This window comes from Zophobas morio, unplaced genomic scaffold (genome assembly GCF_036711695.1).
Source record: "Zophobas morio isolate AGI-343-1 ecotype UQ-CSIRO unplaced genomic scaffold, CSIRO_AGI_Zmor_V1 ptg000012l, whole genome shotgun sequence".
Taxonomy (NCBI): Eukaryota; Metazoa; Arthropoda; class Insecta; order Coleoptera; family Tenebrionidae; genus Zophobas; species Zophobas morio.
This window is the reverse complement of record NW_026972117.1, coordinates 1,629,731-1,656,084: the sequence shown is the minus strand read 5'-3', so window position 1 is coordinate 1,656,084 and position 26,354 is coordinate 1,629,731. Positions and strand designations below refer to the sequence as shown.

The following is a 26,354-nucleotide window of genomic DNA, read 5'->3' as shown; positions in this document are numbered from 1 at the left end:
GTTGTTTAAAAATCCACAAAAATTCTCGGAAATAGATCACAACGAACTGAATTAAAAAATCTATAGTATTGATGTTGCCGGATTACAGCTGGAGAGGAAAGTCGAAAAATCTGTAGCAATCGTGGTGTTTTTTTTTTTTTTAAAGAAGATATTTAACGCAACTCCGGGAAAACTAGACGGCCAAAAATTATGAAAAAAATCACGGTTACGCAGTAATGCAACTTCTCTCAGAGACTATAATCCAAAGCTGATACGGAATGTGGTTTTTGAAATATTTGAGTTCAAAATCGTATTTTTAAAATATCTCAAAATTTGCCACATTTCAGTTTGGGAATTCTGGAAAAATGGTAGGAATTTTGGAAGAAATGAAGCCGGACAAAGAATCTGGAGAATAAAAGTAAGACAAAATTTTTTTTGGTAATTTTCAGCGGTGTTTCGGAGGAAGTAAAAAATTTCAAACAAGGGTTTTTTTGAAAAATTGAGATTTTAGTAAAATTGTCTAAAAATCCACAAAAAATTCTGAGAGATAGATTCCGACAAGTTGAATAAAAAAATCTATAGTACTGATGTTTCCGGATAACAGTTGTAGGGGAAAGTCGAAAAATCCGGAGCAATCCTAGCTTTTTGGTGTGGAAATTATTTAACGCAACACCGGAAAAACTAAAACGTTAAAAATTGTGAAAAAAATCATGGTCACTTGGTAATGCAGCGTCTATCAGATAAAAGAATCCAAAAGTGATAGCGCGATTGGTTTTTGAAATATTTGAGTTCAAAATCCTGTTTTCAAAATATCTCAAAATTTGACATACATATTTTACTTTGGTGATTCTAGAAAAATTATAAGAATTTTCTGAGAAACGAATCCGGAAAAAGCTTCTGGAGATCACAATTAACAAAGTGATTTTTTTTTGGTAATTTTCAACGGTGTTTCGGAAAAACTCAAAAAGTCCAAACAAGGGTTTTTTTTTTTTGAAAAACTGATCTCTTGGTAAAGTTGTCTAAAAATCCATAAACAATTCTGGCAGATAGATCTTGACAGGCGGAATAGATCTGAAGTATTAATTTTTAAAATACCTCAAAATGAATGGAAGTATTTTCAAAATTTTAGTAGTAACTAGTAAATTTTAAGTCAGAAAAAGCAGTGTAATCCAACCTAAGTAGCGCATTACAAATAATAATAATAATGAAAAAAAACGTATATTTGATTCAAAATCTCTCCACTTATGATGCGTGGATCACAAGCCACTCCACCGCCACCCAGCCCGGCAGCGTCTCGGCCGTCCGAAGACACCATGTTGAATAAGCACCTCGTGTCGGCACGTGTGAATGTGATGAAATGGGCAGTGGACAGGTGCTTATTTAACATGCGGGTACCAAGGAGTGTGGTTTGTGATGCACGCAGTCACGAGTGCTTATCAACATGGTACCTTCGGGTTGAGGTCGGAGCCTTGCTGCATCAGCGTCCCGATCGTGAACCAGAACGAGTTGGCCAGCGAGAACTGGTTCTCGACGAGCTCGTTCTCCATGTCGCAGGGATGGGGGTTGTGCCACTCGTAGGGCGAGAACCGCGCCACCACGAACATGGTGATGGAGACCAGCACGTACGCCGACAGCACGTACAGCCAGATGTCCATCGCCAGGGGGTTCATGAACGAAAACAGCCGCGTTTGCTGGCTGGTGGGCACCTTCAAATGAGGAAAAATAAAAACAAAAACGCTTGCCGGGGCAGCGGTGGAGGGTGATAGCGGCGGCGGCCGACGCGGGGCTACCTGGGGGTTGACGCCCGACGTCTGGCGCAGGAGGGTGCCGGTGATGAACCAGAAGCTGTTGGACATGCTGAGCTGATTTACTAGGTAATTGTTCCGCTTCCAGGGCTGCGGGTAGACCCACTCGTAAGGGGTGAATCTGGCTAAGGTGAACAGGGTAAAGCTAGACATGAAAAAGGCGCCCCCTACAAAAATCCAAATGTCGTAGCCGAGGGGGTTGAGGAAGGAGAAGAAGGCCGATTCCTTGTCGGTGGGGACCTGGACAACAACAACTAATGAAACGCCGCTGCTGCTTGGTATGCGTGGTGGCTGCGGATGGTGAACGAACAACACGTCGGAGGAGAATTAAACTAAATTAAGAGTGCGTTCACTGCGTGGAATTAGTCGAAGAACAACGAAAACAATAAAGAACTAATTACGTATCATTAACATCTTTTGTGAAATGTGAAGGTTATTGTTGACAGTGCCGAAACTAGCTATAGGCCGAGTAGGCCCTTGCCTAGGGGCGCCAACGGCAAGGGGCGCCAAATTCGTCCAAAAATTATGTTGTACCAAGAATTATGTCATATTAATCTTTTTTTATTTTGAACGGAAACTCAGAAACATATTACATATTTATACATATTATCATTGTTTAAGTATATTATAGTTGGACAACCTAATACAAATTTTACTTCGCCTAAATAGTGAGCTTTAGGACAAGGAATCCAGGGGGCGTGGGACAAATTTTTCGTCAACGCGCATTTTCACTACAGTGAGCCAACGTATTAGGTTTATTTTACTCTAAATCAGATGGCGCCATCAAACATTAGCAAAGGCAAACACCCTTCACTCTGCTCTTATACGAGGAGTTATCCATAAATCCATAATTAACATTGTTCCGTAAACAGTAATGTGTATAAACATATATGTACAAAATATGAAAATATACTTGACATAAAAAATATGAAGCAACGCGTTGTAACGTGATAAGAAAGAATTGAATTTAAATGAATTTGACGCATATTTTTATTTGACTATATCTGAAGACTGACAGAAACTTTCCACGGGTTTTTAAACTGGTATAATTGTTTAGTTTTACAAGATTAAAGTAAAACAAGATTTTAAGTAAAATTTAGATTCGTGGTGTTACAAAAATATTAACACAAAATGAAAATATATGTTCAAAGTAAATAACAGAATGACATAAACTTTCGGCAAATAATTACAAGAGAGAAAAAAACGCATAAAGAATTTAAGAGGCATGTTTGTAATATCGAGTTGTTAAAGGCTGCTTTGAAGACTGTTTGTTTCTATGAAAAACAATTGCTGTTATCGGACATTTTGTTAGATTTTGTTCCAAAAATCCAAGATAACTAATTGTTTCTTGAACTAGTTTCCGTAACTTCTAAAATTTAAAAAGGATACGCCGTTCTGCTGTAATAAAATCTAGAATAAGGTCAAAATCACACTAATATTACATCTGATTTTGTTAACCACATGAATGTAATTTACATTAAAATAAGTTACAGACATTGTTTGAAATGTTTATTATAGTTCGAAAACAAGATAAAATAAATAAATAAATAAATAAAATGTGCAGTTTATAAACTTCAGAATTTTAGTATAAAAATAATCATGTTTGAAGCTTTATTTTGTCTGTTCCATTTTATTGGGTGTATTGGGCACCTCTCGGGACATAACACCGACATCAGTGCACCGACCCAACGTTCTTCAACCGATGGGATGATTTATTACTTCCGTTATGCTGGCCCTACACACAGCGATTTGGTTTTCGGATTTTCGGCTAGATCTGCACAGTTAACTCTTTGCGCACTGCACACTGACATAGAGTATTTTGTTCACGCGAGCATCAAAAACATTACGCCGAAAGCACTTCTTCAAGTGTTATTTTTTTTAAGATGTCATATTTGTTAGCGTTTCCAAAATTTTCTTCTTTGCACAGGTCAACTAATTTTTCGTAAACCGCATTTTAAAATTTTTGTTATTGTATTTTTTACTTTTTAATTTTCTAAGGCATGAAAAAATCCCTTATAGGTTCACATGCAATTTTTCGTCGCCTGAGAACTTGTTTGATCTACAAACCAAAGCACACTCAGGCCAATATCGGCTTTAAGCGATTTATCTATAAACCGATATTCGTTAGAGTTGATGTGATACACATCCACTACGAAGAACTAACCCATTTCGACCATTGGACTTTACAACGAATAAGTGAACAAAGTTCTTGAACATCTTAACGATTTAATACATAATGTTCCAGAATGACAAAATTTACATTTCAAATTGTATTATCAAATTACACTCTCCAAAATTTGTCACGAACAATGAAATGACGCAATCTCCAAATTTTACAAGAGTAAAATGGTAGTTTGGCCCCGTTTACGGTTTATGCATCCGTGTCGAGTTTTCACCTTAGACGTCAAGATTTTTGGAAAAAAAAAATCAACATTTTCCAATTTATAATGTTATGTATTTAAATTTTAAAAAGTAGAATAGTCCTGATCTTGTGATTTATACCTAAATACGCTATTGGGATTTTTCGACTTGTCGATTTCTCGATTTTTCAACTTTACATGTCTCAATTTTTCAATATTTCAATTTTGGGCTTTTCCGATTCCTCCATTCCTTAAATTTTCTATTTCTCGATTTTTTTATTTTTCGATTTCTCAATCTTACGATGTTTCAATGATACGATTTCTCAATTTTTGTCCTCTTCAATTTTACGGTTTTTAAATATTTCGATTTTTCAATTTTTCAAATTTTCACGTTTCTAAATTTTCAGTTTGCCGATTTCTAAAGTATTTTTTTTATTTGTCCATTTCTGGATTTCCTAAAGTTTCGATTTTTCACATCTTCAATTCCTCAATTTTTCGATTTTTTAAGATTACGATTTTTCAATTTTGCTTTTTTAGATTTTCGATTTCTCAATTTTCCAATTTTTTAATTTCTCAATTTTTTGAATATTTCTTTTAGTTATGAAATTTTTCAATATTTCAATTTTTCGACTTTTCGATTTTTGAATTGATGGATTTTTTTTTGATTTCTCGCTTTTTTCCTTTTTGGATTTTCATTTATTGTAAACTTTAGATTTTTCAATTCTGGGACTGTTTAATGCTTCGATTTCTCAATTTTTAAACTTTTCGATGTTTTAATATTTCATTTTTTAAAATTCTAGGTTTTTCGATATCTCGAGTTTTCAGTTCTTCTATATTTCAATTTTTCATTTTTCGATTTTTTGAATTTTAATTTTTGATTTTCCAGTTTTTCTTTTTTAAAATTTTTCGATTATTCAATTTTTTGATTTCTCAAGTTATCGAATTCAAATGTTTCGTTATTTTGATTGTTCGATTTCTCAATTTTTCAATTTTTAACTTTTCTTTTCGGCTTCCGACTCCTCAATTTCTCGATCCTCCGATTTTTCGATTTCTCGAAGTCTCAAGTTTTTGAATTTTTCGATGTTTCGATTTTTGGATTTCTCGGTTTTTCAATTTTTTTCTTTTGAGCTTTTCAATTTCTGGGTTTTCCAATTTTTCAATGCCTCGATTTTTCAATTTTTCAAATTGAATTGGATCTCTCGATTCTTCAATTTTGCGATATTTTAATTATTCATTGTTTTAAATTTTAGTTTTTTCGATTTCTCGATTTTTTGACTTTTCAGTTCTTCAGTATTTAAATTTTTGAATTTTTCAAATTTTTGAGTTAAATTTTCAGTTTTCTGATTTCTCAATTAATCTATTTTTGATTTTCCCACTTCTCAAAGTTTCGATTTTTCAGTTCTTCAATTCTTCGATTTTTCGACTTCGCTTTATTGGTTTGTCGATTTCTCAATTTTTGGATATTTCTTTCAGTTTTGATATTTTTCAATACCTCGATTCTTTCATTTTTCGACTTCTAGATTTTTCTATTTTTTATTTTTGGATTTTCAGTTTTTTGTTTTTTATTTTAATTTCTCAATTTTTCAACTTTTTCATATTTTAATTTTTAAATTTCTAGATTTTTCAGTTTCTCGAGTTTCAAGTTCTATATTTTAATTTTTTAAATTTACGAATGTTTAAATTTTTTGAGATCTCAATTCATTGAGATTCGGATGTTTCGATGTTTTGATTATTCAATCTCGCTTTATCAATTTTTTCCATATTTAAGTTTTCGATTTTGGCCTACTTCGGTTTCTCAATTTTTTGATTTTTCGACTTCTCGATTTTTCGACTCCTCGATTTTTTTTGTCTTTTGATTTTTCGATTTCTCGATGTCTCAATTTTTGAATTTTACAATGTTTCGATTTTTCGATTTGTTGGTTTTTCGATTTTTTGCTTTTCGGTTTCTCGATTTTTCGATGTTTCGATTTTGGATTTATCCGATTTTTCAATTGTCCAATTTTTTAAATTCTCGACTTCTCGATTCGTTGATTTTTCAGTTTTTCGATTATTAAATTTTAGATTTTTATTTTTATTTTTATTTTTGATTTTGTGATGTTTGGATTTCTCCATTTTTCAGTTTTAGGATATTTTAACTTTTCAGTGTTTTAAATTTTAGATTTTTCGATTTTTTAGTTCTTCAATATTTTTTTATTTTTCGAATTTTGACGTTTCTGAATTTTTAGTTTTTGGATTTCTCAATTAATCTATTTTTTTATATTCCCATTTTTCCACTTCCTAAAGTTTCGATTTTTAAGTTCTTCAGTTCTTCAATTTTTCGATTATTCAGGTTTTTGATTTTTCAATTTTTCGATTTTTTAAGGTTGCGATTTTTAGACTCTGATTTTTTTACTTTTTTGTTTCTCAATTTTTTAATTTCCTAATTTTTTGATATTTCGTTCAATTTTGTGATTTTTCAGTTTTTCGATTTCTCAATTTTAACTTTTCAATTTTTGAAATTATTAATTTTTTTCGATTTTTTGAGTTTTCAGTTCTCTATATTTCAATTTTTCAATTTTAGGAATTTTTAAATTTTCGATTGTCCAATTTTTTTTTATTTTTCGATTTTCCAATTTTTCGATCTTTCGATTTTTGAATTAACCGATTGTTCAATTTCTCGATTTTTAAATTTTAGATTTTCAAATTTTTATTTTTTTGATTTTTTTATGTTTCGATTTCTCGATTTTACAATTTTCCCATATTTGAATTTTTCAGTGTTTTAAATTTTCGATTTCGAGGATTTACTGTGTTACAGTAGTCATCAGTCATTACTCATCAAGAACGATTATTGCTGTGCGTTAAAATGCCTACATACTGATAAGCACGTCCATACAAGACACATTTAAGGCTGTTTTAGTATAATTTTTGCAATTCTAAATTTATTTCTTGATGTCTAAATCGTATATATTTAAATGGTGATGAATATTTTGTGATACAATCTTAGGATAAAATGCATTTTAGTTTCAAAAATAATATGTATTTAATGATTTGACTACTGTTAATAAAAAAAAATACGTAAGAAGATGTTCATATTGAATTAATTTGGTGTTCATAGTTTGATGATAATCCATGTTATTCTGGAGGCAAATTAGATGACTTGTTACTTATTAATTAAAGTAGTGGTCGTTTAATTTCGTATACCTTTAAAGTGGACGAAGGGACGCATATTTGTTAGCCATGCAATTCATGGATAATAGGTATACCGCGATAATATTAAATTTTTGTTACCTTAACCTTGAAACAGGTATGCACTACATATACATATATTACAGTAAAGTCTTCAACACGTACGTTTACTTATTTTGTGACTGCTCCCCGTACAACGTACTGATTAATACGTCCGTTTACTACCTTATCGACATCACGTGCTTACGGACTATTTTTACCCCCTTTCGTAAGGTACCGCCACTTCATAGTGAAGCGAGTGAGATGTAAAATATATATTCATTCTTTTGTACATGGGAAAGTGATTGTCCGTATAGGTTGTCCAACTATAAAATACTTAAACAATGATATTATATACCTATATGTATAATCTCGATTTTTTTTTCTCTTTTTTATATTTTATCATAGTATCTGTTTTGCATACTTATTAAAAAACATAAATAAAACTGTTCTGTAAAATTGCTTTTTTATGTATAGAGGAGGGGCGCCTAACACAAGGTTCGCCTATACCTAAATATTCTCTGGTTTCGGCACTGATTGTTGAAACAAAAGCGTACAAGTGTAAATGTTATTTTTGTTTATTTATTCCACATAACTACATAGTTCGAAACTAGGAGTATTAGAATTCGCTCTGGTGTGCAAACATCCATTAACTACGTTACTCGACAATGGAGTAAGTGAAGCTCGGGTGAGCACAACCAGTCAGATTGTGAAGGGCTTCAACATCGTCACGAACATCGAACAATGACCATTGTTAAGGCCACCACTAAGTCAACTATTTCGATCTGTCTAGCCGAGACGATATTTATTCAGGATTTCTCTCAACAAACACAAACACTAATAAATATCGTAATGTGTAGTTATTTTTAACAACAAAATGAGGGTGTTTCGGTTGTTCGCCAACAACGTGTAATCTACGAAAAACAAGGACGTCCATTGTGCGTTTGAAAAGCATTAAGTAAACATAGGCAACCCAGAATACATATTACATGACTCGAAATACATTTGAATGAGTCCATCCCTTTCGAAACAACGTAGCTATGAGAAAATAACGAGAATAAACGGCGGATTTCTCAAGCTATTTGAACTTTTGTCAAATATTTGGAAGGGCCTGTTCTTCCCGGGCCATGTTTTTATTCAATTTGTAGCAACAGACCGTAAATAAATGTGAAATAATGTTGTTTTAGGACAATGAAACGGGGGATTGTTATTTGTGCTTTTGTGGAACGACTTCTTTGTTTTATGCAGCTTTTGCTCCGTTTTAAAAACAACAATAAACAAGTAATCCATTTTAGTTAGGGTTTTTATTTCCTGTAGTCCATCGGGCGAGTTGCTACTTTCATGTTTTGTGCAAGCTTCATGATCCCTAGAGTACAAAAAAGGCTCTCCATATTTTTGGAAAAAATCAAAATTGTACAATAAGAATAACATCTTGCATTACAATTTTTCTATTTTACAATTATTCAATCTTTGATTGTTCGATTTTAAAATAAATATTATAATTTTCCAAAGAAGCTCGATTTGTTCGATTGTTTCCACATGTGGCTTTCAAAGACATCGCATCTCATTGCATTTTTTTTCACACTCTGGTGATTTATTCCCGCCAGGAAAATCCGTTTCGAACAATAAAACACTTCACATTTCATCACCGACCCGCGTATGATTTAAAAATGCCGGAATCCAATACGCCCGTTCGATTAAACCCTTAAAAATGAAAGCGTGACGATTCGGACGTACCTACGTACGTATCGGGAATTTGCTTACCTTAAACAGAATGCTGATCCCCAGGTTCATGAAGGGCTTCGTGAAGTCGATGACGCTCTCCCTGGCGTAGTTTATGGTCATCGATCCCACGGCCAAATCCGCTTTCTGGGTTGAAAACATAATGCAATTAATCACATCGTCTGAGCGCATGGCGGCAATTTAACGAAATTCATAAATCAGGATTTTTGGAGTTTTTCGAAAACGGGTAATTTATCTGCACCGTGTTGGGTGCATTTTTAGCAACATCGGAAATTAATAGAGATGTTGACGGCGGCGATATTTCATCCGCTCGCGGGAGAAACAAAGTTTTAATAAATCACGGCCGGATTAAGGTCTAATGTTTCAAATTTGCGAACGTTTGCTGAAGTAGTGCGAAAAAGTTGGGAGTGGTGGAGGTAGGGGAGTGAGACAAGGGCAAAGCGAAAAATGTTTTGCGACGAGTGAATGTTTGAATTTATGTCGCAAGTTTTCTATAATTCGTTCATCAATCTTTGGTTTTGCAAAGTTTTACCTAATATACCTTTATACAGCGACGGTTTTATGTTGCTGCAGAAAAAATGATTCTTTCTAAAAATCTCCTTTATTTCACTTGGTTGGTTTTCGTTATTCGCTTTAACTTATTCTGATGGAAAAATTAAACGAGCACATAATTATATAGGTTAATTAATTTTCCATTTATCGAATTGTTAATCTAAAATTATGATGTAAGGTATATAAGGAAATTTAAATTCTAGTTAGAAAGGAGCTTATCTACAATTATTTGTTAAAGAATATAGCGTTCTAGCGTTTAGATGCTCCAACTTACCCCACCGTCCTCTACTTGCTACCTTAAATAAGAAAATTACCACAAAAATTACTTCCAACATTTATGTTAGAAATTTTGCAAGGAAAATATTCGATATTTTAGCAGATTAGGTCAGGTCAGTACAATTTTAAGAAAGACAGAAAGTCAGGAAAATACAATTTTTAGGGTACAAGGAAGAAATTGTAATTATTTATAATTTTTTACAGTGAACATTGAATTTTTTACTGCATCGTGTTGTTTTTATTTTTTTCCCTTTTAGAAAGAAAATAAAAACAGAGTAAGATAAATAAAATATAGTGTTCTATTAAAATAATCGAGTAAATTTGAATTAAAAGTTAGATATATTTTTTTAAATACTCTGTATACTGTGTTTCGTGTTCTTCACGCCACAATAAAGTGTGTGCGTTATTTATTTAGTCAGCGAGCACGTTTAGATGTTATTAAAAATTACTCGTCAGTCTCTCTCAGAAACTAAATTATTTATTCACACTTTCCTGCACTTTTATATCTGCATTAAGCTAAATAACGAAGTTTAAAATGCGAACATAGCGAGCCCATTCAGGTTAAGTACTTTTTTTTGTGGTTGTGATTTTAAATACATAATTCAAGATACAAGGAAAACAAGGAAAAATAAATCTTTTACCCGACAATATTTTGGACAAGAAAAAATTATAACTATTCTCTTCGAGTTCGATATTCCAACATTTGGATGTTTCAATTTTTTGACTTTGCAATTTTTCGATTTGAAACTTCACGAGTTTTCTATTTTCAATTTTTCAGATTTTCATGTCTTCAATTAATCGATTTGCAATTTTTCGTTTCGGTTTTTTATCTTCTTTATTTTATGTTATAATTTTATAATTTGTCTTTTTATGAATGTGATTTTAGAATTTTTCTATTTCTAATTTAGTAACTTCTCGCAATTTAATTTTTTCAATTTTTCGATCTTTCAACGTTACAGTTTTCGACTTTACAATTTTGACAATTCTATATTTTTTCGATTTTACAATTTTTAGGTTTTTATATTCGATTCGTTCTTTCTTCTTTTCAATTTTTTGATTCAATATTTTTTTTACTTTAAGTTTCTCGATTTTTAGATTTTCAGTGTCTCAATTTTTCGTTTCCTAAGTTCTTTGATTTGCAATTTTTCGATTTTCCACATTTTCGATTTTTCAGTGTTATGATTTTATAATTAGTATTTTTTTAAATGTAAAATTTTTTAGTTTTCGGATTTTTAAAAATTTTTCGATTTGCAGTTTTTCGGTTTTCATGTTAAAATGTAATAATAATTATAATATAAAAGAAAAAAATCGCTTTTTCAATTTTACGATTTTAGAACTTTTCCATTTATTGTACTTTAAAACTTTTCTATTTATTCGATTTTCAATTTTTCCATGTCTAATTTAGTAAAGGTCTTGCTATTTAACTTTTCAATTTTTGATCTTGCAATGTTACAGTTTGTCGACTTTTCAATTTCGACGATTCTATAATTTTTCGATTTTACAATTTTTGTATTTTTCTATTTGATTCGTTTTTCTTCTTTCCAATTTTTCGATTGAATATTTTTTTCGACTTTTAAGTTTCTCGATTTTTAGATTTTCAATGTTCAATTTTTCGTTTCCTAAGTTCTTCGATTTGCAATTTTTCGTTTTTTTCCAATTTTTTCGTTTTTGGATTTTTAATTTTATGATTTTTTTAATTTCCGATTTTTCACTTTTCGAATCATAAAAATGGAAAAATTGCACGATTGTAAAACTGAAGAAAAATCAAAAATGGAAAAACGAACAAGTATAAAAAGAAAACTTTCAAAAATCTAAAAACTGGAAATCAAGAAATTGAAAAATTCAAGAAACAAAAATTGAAAAAAAGAAAGGTTAAAAATTGGGAAACTTAAAGATCGAAAGGTGGAAAATTGAAAAAATAAATGTTTTGTAAAATCCAAGTACCTATGGAGAATGAAAGAAATCGGAAAATCGGAAAATTGAGAAATCTAAAAGCTACCAAATTTTTGAAAAATTGTAAAATCGAGGAATTGAAAAATTGAACAAACGAAAAGAAACATTGAAAAAAAAAAGGAAATGAAGGAACGAAATTGAGAAAATGAAAATTAAAAATCCGGAAAATGAAAAACAAAAATTAAGAACTTAAAAATTGAGGAAACGAAAAAATGAAAAATCTAAAAATTAAAAATTGAGAAATTGAAAATCGAAAAATAAAAAAATATATCCAAAAACTGAGGGAACGAAAAACTGAAAAATCTGGACGTCGAAAAATTGAAAACTTGAAAAAATTCAGGTTGAGAGAACGAAAAATTATGAAACCGAAAAATGGAAAAATTGAAAAATTAAAGAAAATGAAAAAACGAATTTTAATTTTTTTAATTTTCAAACAAGAAAAACCGAAAATCAGGAAAAATAACTCTTTCTTCCGACAATTTGGGTATTTCAACTATTAATTTACAGATAATTTGTAAATTTATAAAAGGGGTCATTTTATCAAAAATTTGTCAGTAATAACAAAAAGAGAGATTATATTTTACGTTTTTCACATGGACCTCTCTGCATTTTTTTTTACTGCATTTTTTATAAATTCTTCTATATCTAAATAGAATGAAAAACATAGTACTGTGGAAAAATAAAAGATATAGTGTGCTATTAAAAAAAATCGGGTAAATTTGAATTGAAAATTAAATTTTTTATTTTTTTAAATACTCTCTACAACAAAATCTATGCTTTATTTATCCAATTAAGAGAATATTAAAATTGCGGGAGCAGCGAGCACGTTTAGGCGATATTAAAAATTACTTGTGTGTTCCTGAGAAGCTAAAATATTTAGAAGAGATTTTTTTATTTTCTAAAAAAGTCTTTTTTAAATTCTAGAGATTTATTCTTACATCAGAACCCAAACAGCTTCGTTGAGACACGTTCTTGCATACTTATATCAGAGTAAATCTGAAAAAAAGTCTAAAATGCGCGCAGCGAGCAGTTTCAGGTGTAATTAGAAAAGTATTCTTTGGTATCTCTGAGACGCTAAATTATTCAGAAAAATTGTATTGTTGTTGAAAATTTGTGTTTGAAGATTGTTTGTAATCAATATAATGTCTCTGAGATTGAAACATCCTGAACGTGCTCGCTACACTCGCATTTTGTAGGTTGATTTTTTCAGGGTATAATGGCCATTCATTTGCAAATGTTTTTATGACACTAAGTTAATAAAAAAAGAAACTTTCAGAATGCGAGTGCAGCGAGCAAATTTTCTTTTGATTTGGTCAATAAAATGGACTGGCTCAGTCATTAATTTTTTTGATTCACTTTGTATAAGTATAAAATTTTTGAAATATCAAGCCATTGCTGGTGGGGATTATAAGACAAATTTTAGTTCTTTGACGACCTACAGTAAAAATAAAGACCGAGCTTCTTGAGTATATAAGGAAGCTTCTAATTTTAGTGGAAAAATGGTGGAGGCGCCAAAATAAAAATTCCTCGGTTATTTGACCACTTATAGGAAAAACAAGGACAGATTCACGGTCCCAAAAAAAAAAATTGGTTTAGATTCTTTTTCGGAATTTTAAACTTTTGCGTAAAAATTGTGGAGTCATAGAGAAAAATTCATTTCTCTCCTATTCGACGCCGTAAGGGAAAAATAAATCCAGACAGAAACTAAACAAATTAACCTGACTTCTGAATCTGCATAACTTGAATTAGTTTTCCGCGGCAAAAAAGACGTGCTCAGAAAATTAAATCCTATTGAAAATAATCTTGTGGCTAATGAAAGTCTGACTCCTGAATTTCGATCCGCCACCTCCAAATCATCGTACACGTTTTAGTAATCAAGACACAAACGAATCTTTTAAACGGCGACTTTTTCCAAAACGACCCACAATTTCCCAACTCCGATTCCCGTTTGATTCGCTCATTAAGCAACCATTTATGCTTTAATCCCGGCAGTTTTATTATTTTCGCCGAACATCCACCTCCACAGATGTAACACGTGTCGAAAGATGACTACCGGAAATTAATTTTGGGCAATGTAAGCGATTACGGCGAAATTTTAGCGGTTCAGAGCATGGAAACTTAATGGCTTTCAATCCGGGTTATTGGTTTAGACGCATTTTCGAGCTTAATTGGTAGATTAATATTCGATTCGCGCTGCGATAAGGCCCCTCGACAAATAGACTGCGAGGATTAGCAAAAAGAAATATCGCGAGATCAGGATGTTCAGGACGCGGTGCACGCTTAGCTGCTGAAAGTGTGTATAATTTACCGGAAACAAAGCTCCGAATCTATTAACTTTTACATAAACCGCCGCACCGCCGAAACCACACCTAATTGAATTTATTTATACATTCAGATCCTGTCTAAGCCGTAACATTTGCTCGTGCGGAAGCACCGTAGATCGATAGGTAGCTTTGGCGAGTCGCAGCACGACTTTTAAATCGCTTCTTTAAAATCGCTCCAGCTGCGAATTAAAGATGCTTCCGATGTATGACTTAATCGTAGATTTTCCAAATAGTTGAAATCGCCTCATTCGCCCGAGTGCAAACGTGACGCTAAGAGCTGAATAAACGAAATAATTAACGCATTCATGAACCGACAATTTTGCGCAATTGACTTTGAAATTTGAATGCTAATGGCGTGGAATATTGGCGCCATTATGGTGCTTGGGGCTGTTTTTTTCTTGTATTTGCTTTCAGCGATCTTAATGGATGTCGGGGGCGCAACGGGGGCTATAACCGTTAGGTTTATTGTGGCCATGAAGCGGCATTGTTTTATAATTAAAGTTGTTAAAAATGATAATTTCTCAGTCACATTTTTTTGGTCGGTTGAACTGTTTTCAGGAGTAAACTATAATAACTATAATATTATTGCTGACGCCTCTGTTTCCCCTCCAAACAAGATACGACGTCTGGAAGCGATATCGGTCTGCGACAAGCAACGCCATATCGAGTTATGCAAACACCGATTCAAGAACACTCGACGTTCGAGCGCTTATTTTTCTTACTTTTCGATGAGAAATTGGCCGAGGATTATGAGCAGCCACTTCGGCACAAACCGGATTATTTATCGGCATGAGCTAACGAACGGATTTGTCTGTTTCGGTCTGAATAAACAAAGCTTTATGATCAGAAGTAGTTAAGGAAAGCGTCAATTTGTAGCTTTGTTGTTAAACAGTTTGCGACGACAAAGACAATTTAACGTGAGGAAGTTGGCGGGAATTGGGACGAATCGATAGATGTGTATTGCCTCTACATAGGGGCGATTACTTTGAAATTTGCTACCAGCTATTGCCGGAAAGGGATGGATTTTTGTTTGTGTGCTGGGTGTGTGTGTGTGTGTTATTTTATATTTAGTTGCGCTTTGTCTGGATCTAGTTCGCTCTTTCCCTTATTGTATCCGTTTGTTGAGTAATTCGGAAAATCGTTTGTCTGCCGTCAAACGAATAATTGGAGGGTGGGTTTCGAGTTAGTCAAACTAGAGTTGTGGATGATTAAAATTGTCACGTTTTTAAGGATAGTGCAGACGGACGCCAGTTTGCTCTCTCCGAATTGGTTTTTAATTTATTTTAGATGCGACTGGCTTGAAAAAGAAAAAAAGTAAATTTCAAAATCGTTGCCAATGTTTGTGAATTACGCAAACAAAGTTGGCTTTCGGGGCATATTTTTTAATAAGCGTCGTTTATTAATCTGTGCTTATTCTCGCTGTTATCTGTGGAAATAGCGGAACAAAAGAAAGTTTTATGCAAACTTTGAAGTTGGGAAATTGGTTTGAAAAGGGAAAAGATATTGAAATCTGTGGTCACTTCGAAGTGATTAAAACGTGTATTATTTCTTGTTTCAGACGCAATGCTTCGAAATTCTTGAAATATAAGTTTTTAAAAACAGTTACTGCCGTTTTTGAAGAAAAATTTTAAAGTCACAAAATCGGTTAAAAATTTTTAGTAGTCCGGCGCCTCCACCATTTTTAAATCAAAAATTCTAATTGATAAAATCCTGTGTTTGTTCAAAAACAGAAAAAACTATTAATTTATGAGTAAAAAGTGGGTGAAATTATACGAAAACTCGCGATTCAAATTTATAAATATTGAATTTTGTGGTTTGGGTGGCAAGACAAATAAAGACAAATGAAGAAGGTGATCACCTCGTCCGAAGTAGTCGATTAACCGTTCGAATTTTGTAAAAATTCTTGAAACAGTTTTTTTTGGAAGTTTTAATTAATCCAGTGCCTTTTTCATTTCTAAATCAACAATTAAAATCAACAAAAGAATATTATTTCAACTGATTAAACGTATGAATTTCTTCAAAATTATTGAAATGAAATTTTTTGCATGTTTAATTAACTCGGCGTCTCACCATATTTAGTTTCACAATTAAAATGAATACAAATTTTTGAAATTTTAATTATTCCGGCGCCTCCACCATAAAAAATTTAGGTTAGAGAGCTTAGAAAGACAAAAAATCCTACTTTAAATTTCCTCAAGACAAAAATGATGTACAGATTTTCACTTCATTTTCTCAAATAACAGAGAAAATTAGATGTTTCTGAAAAAAATTAAAATTGGTGAAATTCATATTTAGAAAAAAAGGCTAAATGTAGCCCCGCCCACCCGCCCTATCTCAATTGGGATGATTTTTTTTTATTCGTCGTGGGCCAAGAAGGCGGAGCTTAACTGCAAAATCCTTATTTCTCTACGAGAAATTAAAAACATGTTTTTGAGTATCGCGTTGTTCAAACAATACTATGAATATTAAGAAAAAAAGGCAAAATATTTGTTCTCAATCGTAGGGATTTTTTTATTCTTAGAAACCTAAAATACGTTTCAAATTCTAAATTTTTGTAAGGGAATATAGATTTTTCAATTAAGCCCCGCCCCTCGATCTGACAACGAATGAAAAATTCATCACAATTGGGATCGAGACGGATTCTCGGTTGGTTTTGTTTTTTAATTAACACATTTTCTTTGTATAACACGATTACTTAAGAACATATTTCACGTGGTAATTTCTCTTAGAAAAATAAGGATTTTACAATTAAGCTCCGCCCCCTTGGCTCACGGCGAATAAAAAAATCATCCGAATTGAGATAGGGCGGGTGGGCGGGGCTTATATTTTGCCTTTTTTTTTTCTTAATATACATATCCTTCTTTTCACAACAAGAACAATAATGAAACATTCGATCAGATTTTAAAAATTCTTGAGATCAATATTAACATTAAAAAAATTCAGGTCAACAAGATCGGTTCGAAAGTGAGCTTAGAAAGAAAAAATCCTACTTCAAATTTCCTCAAGACGAAAATGATGTACAGATTTTCAATTCATTTCCTCAAATAACAGAAAATTAATGGTTCTCAAAAAAATTAAAATTAGTGAAATTCATCCGAAAATTCGGCGTTGAAAGTTTTTGGCCTCGATGTCAAGATAAATGAAGGAGATAATTATTTTTTATGAAATATTCAATTACTTAAAAAAATTTTTTTCAAATTTTAATTATCCCGGCGCCTCCACCATTTTTATATAAAAATTCGACATCAACATGAACGGCTCGAAAATGTGTTACTCCTGGTCTAAACTTTCTCAAGATAAAAGTGTTGAGTCGATTTTACTGTATTTTTTCAAAGAACAGAGAAAATTAGATGTTTATGAAAAAAATTTAGCTTGGTGAAATTCATCAAAAAATTTACCGTTCAAAGTAATGAACGCTTAATTTTTTTGGTCTCGATGTCACGATAAATGAAGCAGGTAATTATTTTCTATGAAACATTAAATTACTTTTTAAAAACTGTTGAAATAAAATTATTTGAAACTTTAATTATCCCGGCGCCTCCACCATTTTTATATAAAAAGTTGAGATCAACAAGAACGGCTCGAAAGTGTGTTATTCCTGGTCTAAACTTTCTCAAGATAACAGTGCTGCATCGATTTTCATTGTATTTCTTCAAATAATAGAGAAAATCAGATGTTTATGAAAAAAATAAATGTTGGTGAAATTGGGGTTTAACTAATTTATTTACAATGAAATATTCAATTACTTTTTAAAAATTCTTGAAATAATTTTTTTTTAATTCTAATTATTCCGGCGCCTCCACCATTTTAATCTTAAAATTTAGAGGTCGACAAGAACGATTCGACGATGTGTTATTCCAGGTCTAAATTTGCTCAAGATAACAATGTTGTATTTCCTCGAATAACAGAGAAAATTACATGTTTAAGAAAAAAAATAAAGTTCAGGAAATTCATCCGAAAATTCGTCGTTGAAATTAATCAGTGCTTACTTTTTTGGTCTCGTGCTCAAAATAAATGAAAAAGGTTGTTATTTCCGTGAAATATTTGACGATTTAAAAAAAAATTCTTTCTTGAAAAATATATTTTTTTAAATTTTAATATTTCATCACCTGCACCATTTTTATTAAAAAAAAAATAAGATAATGGCAATCACATGTTTATGAAAAAAAAAAAATTTGGTGAAATTCATTTGAATTTTTTTTTAAATTCATTCTATGAGTTTTTAAAAGTCTTGAAATTTTAATTATTACTTTCATGCGAAGATTTCTTGTTGAAAATAACGAATGCTTAATTTTGGGCTCTCAATGTCAAAATAATTGAAGAATGTCATTATTTTCTATGAAACAGTCGATTAGTTTTTAAAAATTCTTGAATTAAATATTTTTGAAATTTCAATTATCCCGGTGCCTTCACCATTACAAAAATTGAAGTCAACGAGATCGGTTCGAAGGTGAGCTTATTAAGAAAAAAAATCCTACTTTAAATTTCCTCAAGACAAAAATTATGTACAGATTTTCACTACATTTCCTCAAATAACAGAGAAAATTAGATGTTTCTGATAAAAATTAAAATTGGTGAAATTCATATTTAGCAAAAAAAGCTAAATGTAGCCCCGCCCATCCGCCCTATCTCCATTGGGATTATTTTTTTTATTCGTCGTGGGCCAAGAAGGTGGAGCTTAACTGCAAAATCCTTATTTCTCTATGAGAAATTAAAAACATGTTTTTGAGTGTCGTGTTGTTCAAAGAATACAATGAATATTAAGAAAAAAAGGCAAAATATTTGCTCTCAATCGTAGGGATTGTTTTATTCTTAGAAACTTAAAATACGTTTCAAATGGTAAATTTTTGTAAGGGAATATAGATTTTGCAATTAAGCCCCGCCCCTCGATCTGACGACGAATGAAAAATTCATCACGATTGGGATCGAGACGGATTCTCTGTTGGTTTTGTTTTTTAATTAATACATTTTCTTTATATAACACGGTTACTTAGGAACATATTTCACATGGTAATTTCTCTTAGAAAAATAAGAGAAAAATCATCAGAATTGAGATAGGGCGGGTGGGCGGGGCACATATTTTGCCTTTTTTTTTTCTTAATATACATATCCATCTTTTCACAACAAGAACAATAATGAAACATTCGATCAGTTTTTAAAAATTCTTGAAATAAATATTTCGGAAATTTTAATTATCCCGGCGCCTCCACCATTAAACAAAATTGAGGTCAACAAGATTGGTTCGAAAGTGAGCTTAGAAAGAAAAAAATCCTACTTTAAATTTCCTCAAAACAAAAATCATCTACAGATTTTCACTTCATTTCCTCAAATAACAGAGAAAATTAATGTTTCTCAAAAAAATTAAAATTGGTGAAATTCATCCGAAAATTCGGCGTTGAAAGTTTTTGGCCTCGATGTCAAGATAAATGAAGGAGATAATTATTTTTTATGAAATATTCAATTACTTTAAAACGTTTTTTTTTTCAAATTTTAATTAACCCGGCGCCTCCACCATTTTTATATAAAAATTCGACATCAACATGAACGGCTCGAAAATGTGTTACTCCTGGTCTAAACTTTCTCAAGATAAAAGTGTTGCGTCGATTTTACTGTATTTTTTCAAAGAACAGAGAAACTTAGATGTTTATGAAAAAAATTTAGCTTGGTGAAAATTCATCAAAAAATTTACCGTTCAAAGTAACGAACGCTTAATTTTTTTGGTCTCGATGTCAAGATAAATGAAGCAGGTAATTATTTTCTATGAAACATTAAATTACATTTTAAAAACCGTTGAAATAAAATTATTTGAAACTTTAATTATCCCGGCGCCTCCACCATTTTTATATAAAAAGTTGAGATCAACAAGAACGGCTCGAAAGTGTGTTATTCCTGGTCTAAACTTTCTCAAGATAACAGTGCTGCATCGATTTTCATTGTATTTCTTCAAATAATAGAGAAAATCAGATGTTTATGAAAAAAATAAATGTTGGTGAAATTGGGGTTTAACTAATTTATTTACAATGAAATATTCAATTACTTTTTAAAAATTCTTGAAATAATTTTTTTTTTAATTCTAATTATTCCGGCGCCTCCACCATTTTAATCTTAAAATTTAGAGGTCGACAAGAACGATTCGACGATGTGTTATTCCAGGTCTAAATTTGCTCAAGATAACAATGTTGTATTTCCTCGAATAACAGAGAAAATTACATGTTTACGAAAAAAAATAAATTTCAGGAAATTCATCCGAAAATTCGTCGTTGAAATTAATCAGTGCTTACTTTTTTGGTCTCGTGCTCAAAATAAATGAAAAAGGGTTGTTATTTCCGTGAAATATTTGACGATTTTTAAAAAAATTCTTTCTTGAAATATATATTTTTTTAAATTTTAATATTTCATCACCTGCACCATTTTTACTAAAAAAAAATAAGATAATGGCAATCACATGTTTATGAAAAAAAAAAAAAAAATGGTGAAATTCATTTGAAATTTTTTTTTAAAATTCATTCTGAGTTTTTAAAAGTCTTGAAATTTTAATTATTACTATCATGCGAAGATTTGTTGTTGAAAATAACGAATGCTTAATTTTGGGCTCTCAATGTCAAAATAATTGAAGAATGTCATTATTTTCTATGAAACAGTCGATTAGTTTTTTAAATTCTTGAATTAAATATTTTTGAAATTTCAATTATCCCGGCGCCTTCACCATTACAAAAATTGAAGTCAACGAGATCGGTTCGAAGGTGAGCTTATTAAGAAAAAAAATCCTACTTTAAATTTCCTCAAGACAAAAATTATGTACAGATTTTCACTACATTTCCTCAAATAACAGAGAAAATTAGATGTTTCTGATAAAAATTAAAATTGGTGAAATTCATATTTCGCAAAAAAAGCTAAATGTAGCCCCGCCCACCCGCCCTATCTCCATTGGGATTATTTTTTTATTCGTCGTGGGCCAAGAAGGCGGAGCTTAACTGCAAAATCCTTATTTCTCGACGAGAAATTAAAAACATGTTTTTGAGTATCGTGTTGTTCAAAGAATACTATGAATATTAAGAAAAAAAGGCAAAATATTTGCTCTCAATCGTAGGGATTTTTTATTCTTAGAAACTTAAAATACGTTTCAAATGCTAAATTTTTGTAAGGGAATATACATTTTACAATTAAGCCCCGCCCCTCGATCTGACGACGAATGAAAAATTCATCACGATTGGGATCGAGACGGATTCTCTGTTGGTTTTGTTTTTTAATTAATACATTTTCTTTGTATAACACGATTACTTAAGAAAATATATCACATGCTAATTTCTCTTAGAAAAATAAGGATTTTACAATTATGTTACGCTTGGCTCACGGCGAATAAAAAAATCTTAATATATATATATCCATCTTTTCACAACAAGAACAAATGAAACAGGTCAACAAGATCGCTTCGAAAGTGAGCTTAGAAAGAAAAAAACCTACTTTAAATTTCCTCAAGACAAAAATCATCTACAGATTTTCACTTCATTTCCTCAAATAACAGAGAAAATTAATGTTTCTCAAAAAAATTAAAATTGGTGAAATTCATCCGAAAATTCGGCGTTGAAAGTTTTTGGCCTCGATGTCAAGATAAATGAAGGAGATAATTATTTTTTATGAAATATTCAATTACTTTAAAACGGTTTTTTTTTCAAATTTTAATTAACCCGGCGCCTCCACCATTTTTATATAAAAATTCGACATCAACATGAACGACTCGAAAATGTGTTACTCCTGGTCTAAACTTTCTCAAGATAAAAGTGTTGCATCGATTTTACTGTATTTCTTCAAAGAACAGAGAAAATTAGATGTTTATGAAAAAAATTTAACTTGGTGAAATTCATCCAAAAATTAAGCGTTCAAAGTAATGAACGCTTAATTTTTTTGGTCTCGATGTCAAGATAAATGAAGCAAGTAATTATTTTCTATGAAACATTAAATTACTTTTTAAAAACTGTTGAAATAAATTTTTTTAAAGTTTAATTATCCCGGCGCCTCCACCATTTTTATATAAAAAGTTGAGATCAACAAGAACGGCTCGAAAGTGTGTTATTCCGGGTCTAAACTTTCTCAAGATAACAGTGCTGCATCGATTTTCATTGTATTTCTTCAAATAACAGAGAAAATCAGATGTTTATGAAAAAAATAAATGTTGGTGAAATTGGGGTTTAACTAATTTATTTACAATGAAATATTCAATTACTTTTTAAAAATTCTTGAAATAATTTTTTTTAAATTCTAATTATTCCGGCGCCTCCACCATTTTAATCTTAAAATTTAGAGGTCGACAAGAACGATTCGACGATGTGTTATTCCAGGTCTAAATTTGCTCAAGATAACAATGTTGTATTTCCTCGAATAACAGAGAAAATTACATGTTTAAGAAAAAAAATAAAGTTCAGGAAATTCATCCGAAAATTCGTCGTTGAAATTAATCAGTGCTTACTTTTTTGGTCTCGTGCTCAAAATAAATGAAAAAGGTTGTTATTTCCGTGAAATATTTGACGATTTAAAAAAAAATTCTTTCTTCAAATATATATTTTTTTAAATTTTAATATTTCATCACCTGCACCATTTTTACTAAAAAAAAATAAGATAATGGCAATCACATGTTTATGAAAAAAAAAAAATGGTGAAATTCATTTGAAATTTTTTTTTAAAATTCATTCTGAGTTTTTAAAAGTCTTGAAATTTTAATTATTACTATCATGCGAAGATTTGTTGTTGAAAATAACGAATGCTTAATTTTGGGCTCTCAATGTCAAAATAATTGAAGAATGTCATTATTTTCTATGAAACAGTCGATTAGTTTTTAAAAATTCTTGAATTAAATATTTTTGAAATTTCAATTATCCCGGCGCCTTCACCATTACAAAAATTGAAGTCATCGAGATCGTTTCGAAGGTGAGCTTATTAAGAAAAAAAAATCCTACTTTAAATTTCCTCAAGACAAAAATTATGTACAGATTTTCACTACATTTCCTCAAATAACAGAGAAAATTAGATGTTTCTGATAAAAATTAAAATTGGTGAAATTCATATTTAGCAAAAAAAGCTAAATGTAACCCCGCCCACCCGCCCTATCTCCATTAGGATTATTTTTTTATTCGTCGTGGGCCAAGAAGGCGGAGCTTAACTGCAAAATCCTTATTTCTCTACGAGAAATTAAAAACATGTTTTTGAGTATCGTGTTGTTCAAAGAATACTATGAATATTAAGAAAAAAAGGCAAAATATTTGCTCTCAATCGTAGGGATTTTTTATTCTTAGAAACTTAAAATACGTTTCAAATGCTAAATTTTTGTAAGGGAATATAGACTTTACAATTAAGCCCCGCCCCTCGATTTGACGACTAATGAAAAATTCATCACGATTGGGATCGAGACGGATTCTCTGTTGGTTTAGTTTTTTAATTAATACATTTTCTTTGTATAACACTATTACTTAGGAACATATTTCACATGGTAATTTCTCTTAGAAAAATAAGGATTTTTACAATTATGTTCCGCTTGGCTCACGGCCAATAAAAAAATCTTAATATATATATCCATCTTTTCACAACAAGAACAATAATGAAACAGGTCAACAAGATCGCTTCGAAAGTGAGCTTAGAAAGAAAAAAACCTACTTTAAATTTCCTCAAGACAAAAATGATGTACAGATTTTCACTTCATTTCCTCAAAAAACAGAGAAAATTAATGTTTCTCAAAAAAATTAAAATTCGTGAAATTCATCCGAAAATTCGGCGTTGAAAATTTTTGGCCTCGATGTCAAGATAAATGAAGGAGATAATTATTTTTTATGAAATATTCGATTACTTTAAAATATTTTTGCAAATTTTAATTAACCCAGCGCCTCCACCATTTTTATATAAAAATTCGACATCAACATGAACGGCTCGAAAATGTGTTACTCCTAACTTTCTCAAGATAAAAGTGTTGCATCGATTTTACTGTATTTCTTCAAAGAACAGAGAAAATTAGATGTTTATGAAAAAAATTTAACTTGGTGAAATTCATCCAAAAATTTACCGTTCAAAGTAATGAACGCTTAATTTTTTTGGTCTCGATGTGAAGATAATTGAAGAACGTCATTATTTTCTATGAAACATTCGATTAATTTTTAAAAATTTTTGAAGTAGATATTTTTGAAATTTTAATTATCTCCGTGCCTCTACAATTAAAAAAAAAAAAAATGAGATCAACAAGATCCGTTTGAAAATGAGCTTAGAAAGAAGAAATTCCTAGTGTGTAGAGAAAATTTGATGTTTATGAAAAAGAAAATGTAGTTAGTGAAATTCATCCGAAAATTTGCCGTTGAAAGTAATGAATGGTTAATTTTTTGGTCTCGATGTCAAGATAAATGAAGCAGGTAATTATTTTCAATGAAATATTAAATTACTTTTTAAAAACTGATGAAATTACATTTTTTGAAATTTTAATTATCCCGGCCCCTCCACCATTTTTATATAAAAAGTTGAGATCAACAAGAACGGCTCGACAGTGTGTTATTCCTGGTCTAAATTTGCTCTAGATAACAATGCTGTATTTCCTCGAATAACAGAGAAAATTACATGTTTACGAAAAAAAATAAAGTTCAGGAAATTCATCCGAAAATTCGTCGTTGAAATTAATGAATGCTTACTTTCTTGGTCTCGTGCTCAAAATAAATGAAGAAGGTTGTTATTTCCGTGAAATATTTGACGATTTTTTAAAAAATTCTTGAAATAAATATATTTTTTAATTTTAATATTTCATCACCTCCACCATTTTTATTAAAAAAAAAATAAGATAATGGCAATCACATGTTTATGAAAAAAAAAAAAACAATAATTGGTGAAATTCATTTGAAATTTTTTTTTTTAATTCATTCTGAGTTTTTTAAAATTCATTCTGAGTTTTTAAAATTCTTGAAATTTTAATTATCTCGGCGCCTCCACCATTTTTATAAAAAACGATGTGAGATAAAAAAGATCGGTTCGACAGTTTGTTATTCCTACTCTAATTTTTTTTAAAATAAGAGTGTTGTATCGATTTTCACTGCACTTTCATATAAAAAATTCAGATCAACACGACGGTTCGAAAGTGTGTTATTCCTAGTTTAAATTTCCCCAAGAAAACACAACTGCATCGATTTGCAGTGCATTTCTTCAAATAAAGAAGAAAACTAGATGTTTATAAAAAAAAAAACGAGTCCTTGAAAATTCGCCACTGAAATTTATGAATTTTTTGGTTTGTCAAGGTAATTAAAAAAATGATAATTTTTTGAAAAACGTTCGTTTAGACATACTTTTTCTCGGAAATATTCTCGAGATCACGATGCTGTGTTTATTTTTTCCACCACCGATTTAGTTAAAAAACCCCTCATTATTACCACACACACCGTTACCGCTGAGCACCTTTCCCCTCCCCACCCGCCCCCTTTTCCCACACTAAATCAAACCTTCCCCGCCCCAACCCGTGTCCGCGCCGCCCCGCCCCCGAACCCACCTTATCCATCAACTGCCTGACAATGCCATTCCACTCGCCCGTTTCCAAATCTATTACTCCGTATTTGCTGTCCGGCACAAGCTCGATCCTATATTCAAAGCCTACCATCGACGCGATCTCCCGCAGCAGGTCGATGCAGAAGCCCTCGTAGCGCTCGTTGCCCACCAGGTGGTCCTGCGTCTTTAGCATAACGTACGGCTGCTCCTAGCGGGAAAAGGGGCTTTAATCTACCCGGATCTACGCAAACCGGCAGGACAGCCAAGCAGGGAAACGTGCAGGGAAAATCGGGAAGAGTATTTACGTGCTGCATCAGCTCCCGGACCATCCCGTTCCACTGGCCCGTGACGGGATCGCGTGCGCCGTACTTCCGGTCGGGGACGAGGTCCAGGAGGTAGTCGAAGCCCACCTCGCTGGAGATGCGCTCCAGGACGTCGACACAGAAGCCGTGGAAGCGGCGGTTGCCGGTGAGGTTCTTGGAGCGGCGCAGCATGACGAAGGGGTCGTCCTGGGGGCATGCACATGCAAGGGGGGAAGTTTATGTCTGCTAGGGTTTTTTTTTTTAAGTTGCCAGAGTAGGGTTATAGGCTGAAATATTGGTTACTTGTCAATTTTTTTTTTAATTTCGTGGAATAGAAAAATTAAAAAGGTG

The 26,354-nt window shown here is 31.6% G+C and overlaps 1 protein-coding gene across 5 annotated transcripts in view; it reads right to left on the bottom strand.

Annotated features, from left to right (window-relative positions):
• LOC135127548 (glutamate receptor ionotropic, kainate 2-like) overlaps positions 1-26,354 on the bottom strand; it is a 193,332-nt gene that overhangs the window by 9,239 nt on the left and 157,739 nt on the right. Inside the window, exons 9-12 of one of the 5 annotated variants that reach the window (XM_064053999.1) lie at positions 26,007-26,210; positions 25,706-25,909; positions 9,113-9,217; positions 1,428-1,685 (exon numbers count right to left, since the gene is read on the bottom strand). In XM_064053999.1, the coding sequence (XP_063910069.1) occupies positions 1,428-1,685; positions 9,113-9,217; positions 25,706-25,909; positions 26,007-26,210 (771 nt within the window). Of the gene's footprint in view, positions 1-1,427; positions 1,686-1,769; positions 2,025-9,112; positions 9,218-25,705; positions 25,910-26,006; positions 26,211-26,354 lie in introns of all 5 variants that reach the window. The other 4 variants (XM_064054001.1, XM_064054002.1, XM_064054000.1 and 1 more) reach the window with 4 other exon arrangements.